The sequence below is a fragment of the Pygoscelis adeliae genome, unplaced genomic scaffold, assembly GCF_000699105.1.
Source record: "Pygoscelis adeliae isolate BGI_AS28 unplaced genomic scaffold, ASM69910v1 Scaffold874, whole genome shotgun sequence".
Classification (NCBI taxonomy): domain Eukaryota; kingdom Metazoa; phylum Chordata; class Aves; order Sphenisciformes; family Spheniscidae; genus Pygoscelis; species Pygoscelis adeliae.
In genome coordinates this window covers 32,943-38,063 of record NW_008824684.1, presented here as the reverse complement: position 1 = coordinate 38,063, position 5,121 = coordinate 32,943, and the positions used below count along the sequence as shown (strand labels likewise).

Sequence of the window (5,121 nt, the reverse complement as noted above, 5' to 3'; positions counted from 1 at the left end):
GAGGCTTAGCTGCTCTCCGTGATGGGTAACCACAAGGTGGCAGGAAGATTCCTTTGCCTCCTGCACTTGGCAGCCTGGGAATATTTATTGTGCTTTGGATGAATTTGGGGCAAACTGAAATAACAACAGTAGGGACAAGGAAAGTGTTTTACTCGTCTGGAATGTGCCTCACGATGCTGGAACGGTTGTGTACAGTCTACAGGTGTGCTGTGTTAGAGATGGAAAAGTACTGTGAAATGGGTCCTCTCTATGTTCTGGCAGTGGGTGATGGAATTAATTTGGGGAATTGGCTCTGAACCTAGGTAGCTGCCTACAAGATCTATGAAGGACCACCATGGTGTTTTTGGGGTGACCGGTCTGCTCTTTAGCCCTATTCCTGTTGCTGCATGTTTTGAGATGGAATTCCAATGGGCTGCCTTTCTCTTTATTCTCCGTAGCTGAGATAGAAGCTCCTGAAGTCCAGGACAGGCTCGTATACTGTTACCCAGTGAGACTGGCCATCCCCTCCCCACCACTCCCCAGTGTGGAAATGCATATGGAAAACAATGTGGCATGTGTGCGGTACAAGGGGGAGATGGTGAAAGTGAGCCGCAACTACTTCAGCAAGCTGGTAAGGGCTGACTGCCAGTCCTGCGTGACCTGTCACAAACTGCTCCTTGGTGAGAGGTTTCATTTCTCCTTGTCCTCCGAGAGGAGGGACTGTGCAGAGGGATGGAGCGCTGACCTGGCGGAGGCTGTCAGACACTGCCCTAATAGTAGCAGAAATGAGGACAGCTGCTTTCACCTTAGTCAGGGTCAGGCTTCTGCTGGGAACACTTTCAAGGTGTTGCGTGTATGCTTTGGATACGTACTTGTTGTGGTTTAACCCGGCAGGCAGCTAAACGCCACGCAGCCGCTGGCTCACTCTCCCACCCCTGCAGAGGGATGGGGGAGAGAATCGGGGAAAAAAAAGTAAAATTCATGGGTTGAAATAAAGACAGTTTAATAGGACAGAAAAGGAAGGGAAAATAATAATAATGATAAAAGAATATACAAAATAAGTGGTGCACAATGCAATTGCTCACCAACCGCTGACCGATGCCCAGCCAGCTCCCGAGCAGTGGTCCCCACCCCCCAGTATATAAACTGGGGCCAACTCCCCCCAGTTTATTTACTGAGCATGACGTCGCATGGTATGGAATATCCCTTTGGCCATTTTGGGTCAGCTGTCCTGGCTGTGCCCCCTCCCAGCTTCTCGCTGGCAGGGCATGAGAAGCTGAAAAGTCCTTGACCAGTGTAAGCACTGCTCAGCAACAACTAAAACATCGGTGTGTTATCAACATTATTCCTATACTAAATCCAAAACACAGCACTGTACCGGCTACTAGGAAGAAAATTAACTCTATCCCAGCCGAAACCAGGACAGTGCTGTGCTGCAAGAATGGTCGTACTCGCAGCAACTGCTGAGAGGCACTTGCTGATGTGGTACATTCATTCGTGGTAGCAAAGAGCTTGCGGTTCACTCGCAGGGTAAAAGCAGATGTGCTGACAAGCCTCCATGCAGAGCCCCACCTGCTCCTGTTGTTCGTCAGTGTCCCTCTCCATATCATGGTATGTTTGTGTACTGTCTTACCTTTGTTGACGCTGTTTGTGTTTAATGGCTGGGCTTTCTCTTCCAGTGGCTTCTCTATCGGTACAGTTGCATTGACGACTCTGGCTTTGAAAAGTTTCTGCCCAGGGTTTGGTGCCTTCTCCGTCGATATCAGGTACTGTCTCATCACAGTTGTTGTACATCAGAAAGCCTTAGTAATAGTGGGGAACTGAACTTGTTATCTTTGCTCTGGGGGAGGTCCACAGCTCTGGGAGCCTGATGCAAAATAGGGCTTAAACTGGGTCTGTTGTCTGCTCCCGGTGTTTTGAGATAGGACTGCGGTCTGGGGAGCAATTGTGATCTTGACAGGAGACCTCAGGGTGGGTAAAGACAAATTTTTATGAAAGAAACTTGACTCTGAGAGCCAGCTAAAGGTTCATGGGGGATATATGTGAAAATTGACAGTTGGTTTGTGGGGCCTGAGTTGGATGAAATATCTAAAGAGCATTCTTGGGTACATGCAGGGGACCTACATGAATTTGAGAAAGGACGAGGGGGCCCTGCATACCTAGAGAAGTGGGTGCATGGACGTGTGGCCCTGGGTCCGTGGTCAGTGAAGGGAGCAGCAGGAACAGCGAGTGCAGGCACGGCTCACCGGGGTTTGCTCTCCTCAGATGATGTTCGGTGTGGGTCTGTACGAAGGAACTGGTCTGCAGGGGGCACTTCCCGTGCACGTCTTCGAAGCCCTCCACAAGCTCTTTGGAGTGAGTTTTGAATGCTTTGCCTCGCCCCTGAATTGCTATTTTAAACAGTACTGTTCGGCCTTCTTGGATACAGACGGGTATTTTGGATCCAGGGGGTGAGTCTTACGTTCCGGTGCCCTTGCCGTGTTTGTGTGGGTGCGTGCACGTGTGATGACTCAAGACAGGCGGACGTGTCTGTCTGTTCAGGGTGGTAGCTGGTTGTGTGATGTCTGCTCAGAAGGATGTGTACTTCAGGCCTGCCTAAAGGCAATGAGTGGACACAGACACGCTGTGAAACCGCCAGGAGTGTGCCGTTAGTCTAGTTAGAGGGCTCTGGTCCCTGGAGTAATGCAGTTCATAGGTTTGCCAGCGCTTGCCCTTGTTCTGAAGAATGAGAGACCTGGGCCCTCAGGCGGTCGGCTTGAATCAGCAGTCACCTTCAGTGACTGCAGGTGGGAGTGTGTCCCCAGTGACCAGTCCTGCTGTTGGAAGCGGCAGGCCCTGTACTGCTGGGGATTCAGGCTTTCTGAGAGCGTGACTGCCTTTTCTGAGGAAACGGATGCTTTTTAAGGCGTGAAAATTAGAATTCTAGCCTCTCTGATAGGGATCTTTGCCTTTTTCCTCCAGCCCGTGCCTGGATTTCTTCCCTATAAGTGGCTCTTTTGAGGCAAATCCTCCGTTCTGTGAGGAGCTGATGGATGCCATGGTCTCTCACTTTGAGGTATGTTCACTCACCTGTGGAGTTGTTCTGAATGGAGCTGTGCAGTCAGTCCTCTTCTCCCCACTGCTCCCGCATCCTTACAGCAGGGCTGTAGTGCGGAAGGCAAAGGACGGTGACTGCTGCGGCACCGCTCCAGAAGCAGGAATCTTTCCTTTCAGTAGAACTCATTAGACATGTCATTGCTCAGCCAGGGCTGAGACTGTTCATTTTCTTGTTGAACTAGAAACTGCTGGAGAACTCCAGTGAGCCTCTCTCCTTTATCGTCTTCATCCCCGAGTGGCGGGACCCTGGCCCCTCCTCCCCCAGCCCTGACCCGCATGGAGCAGAGCAAGTTCAAGCGGCACCAGCTTATCCTGCCAGCCTTTGATCATGAATACCGCAGCGGGTCTCAGCATGTCTGCAAAAAGTAGGCCTTTTTCTCAGGTCCTTCTGGGAATGCGTTTCTGAAGCCGTATGACAGAAATATCCTATCCCAGGTTGAAATCAATGGGAAGTAGGGAGCAGGCAAGGAAGAACGCAGTGCATAATCACCCTGGATTTTTAAGATAGGCATACAGAGTGTTGTGAATTTCATGTTCGTTTAATGACTACTGAGGTATTTCACTAACAAAAAGCTTGTGAGTGGTGTATTCCCTGGGTACAAACCCAGTCTGAACAGGTCACACATGTGGTGCTGTGGTGATCATCCGTGCTCCTCTGCCAGCCCTCTGATCTGGTGAGCGAGCTGAGCAGCATTTCCTGGGCTGCCAAATGCCGCAGCAATTCGGTGTCACCCGGGGGGAAGCAGAAGGAAGGGGCAGGTAGGATCTTAGTCCTCAACGGAGCAAGCTGGCTGTTGGTCGGCTGTTTAAGCAACAAGTTCAAGCAACAACTTGTTTAAGCAACAAGTGCTTAAACACTAAGTTCTCTGTACCTGGTTACGATTGATGCCTTACCGCGATGAGACTCCTTCTGCAGGGACAGCGATGTCCCGGTTCATGTGCTGGTAGAGAGCTAGGTGGCCATGCAGCATCGGTGCTTCTCCTCTGAAAGTTCGTGAGCCTCTACCTTTACTCAGAAATGCCTGACGCTGCACTCTGCTTGCTCTTTTCCTCAGAATAATGAGAGAAAAGGACAGAGACGAATACTTGTCCTAAACATGACATGCAGGAAGGGGAGGGGCGGGTGCTAGGAATTAGATCCGGGTGGCAGTTGTGTGACTTCTGGACAGGTGGACCAGGGGAGATGCTAAGTGCCTGTTGTCTTCCCCTGCAGAGAGGAGATGTACTACAAGGCCGTGCACAACACAGCCGTCCTCTTCCTGCAGAACAGTGCGGGCTTTGCCAAGTGGGAGCCCACGCCGGAGCGGCTGCAGGAGCTCGTTGCAGCCTACAAGCATTCAGGCCGGACCCTCAGTTCCTTGTCCTCATCCTCCTCCTCCACAGCAGACAAAAAAGCAGGAGCTGGGCCGAGAGCAAAGCAGCAGCCGGGAGACTAATCCCAACTAAGGCGCAGAGGTGCGAGGCAGCAGGGGAGGTGCCGGCGGCCACGAGGAGGCTTGCCGGGGCAGTGGAGAGACTGCTGGCTGCGTAGCACCGGCCCGGGGGACTCTTGTGCAGCAGCTCCACGGCACCTGCTTTCCTCTGCGAACTGCACGCCGCCCCCGCCCACGAGCACCGGGGAGCACCCGGCCACCGGTGGGGAGAGGAGGCTCGGCTGTGGCCCTCACCGGAGGGCAAGGGAACCCAGCGTGGTGCGGCAGGAGGAGCAGGCAGTCCCTTCGACGCCAGAGCGCCGAGGGAAGGGGCGGCCGGAGCTGGGACGCACACACGGCGGGGGGCATCGCCACGTCCTCGGCGCCTGGCACCGCGGCTGGAGGGGCCCCAGCAGCTGGCCACAGCCCGGCGCCGGCAGGAGAAGGGCGGGCAGAGCCCGGGGGCTCCTGCGGCCGGACTGGCACCAGCACAGCTCCGTGTCCATAGTGTAAATAGTTCTGTCCACGGCGCCCGTGCTCCTCGCAGGGCTGCTCCCATTGCATCCGTGTTTCTTTCCCACATGTGTGAGTCCCGTGTTCGCCGACACTGTGTACCGTATAGGGGAGGAGCGGA

At 53.5% G+C, this 5,121-nt stretch overlaps 1 protein-coding gene across 1 annotated transcript in view; it reads left to right on the top strand.

The window, feature by feature from the left end:
* PCIF1 (PDX1 C-terminal inhibiting factor 1) overlaps positions 1-4,838 on the top strand; it is a 9,512-nt gene extending 4,674 nt beyond the window's left edge. Inside the window, 8 exon segments of the mRNA XM_009323161.1 lie at positions 438-610; positions 1,659-1,745; positions 2,245-2,429; positions 2,941-3,034; positions 3,258-3,326; positions 3,328-3,440; positions 4,289-4,463; positions 4,465-4,838. Of these exon segments, the coding sequence (XP_009321436.1) occupies positions 438-610; positions 1,659-1,745; positions 2,245-2,429; positions 2,941-3,034; positions 3,258-3,326; positions 3,328-3,440; positions 4,289-4,463; positions 4,465-4,521 (953 nt within the window). The 3' untranslated portion in view covers positions 4,522-4,838.
* Positions 4,839-5,121: the final 283 nt, after the last annotated feature.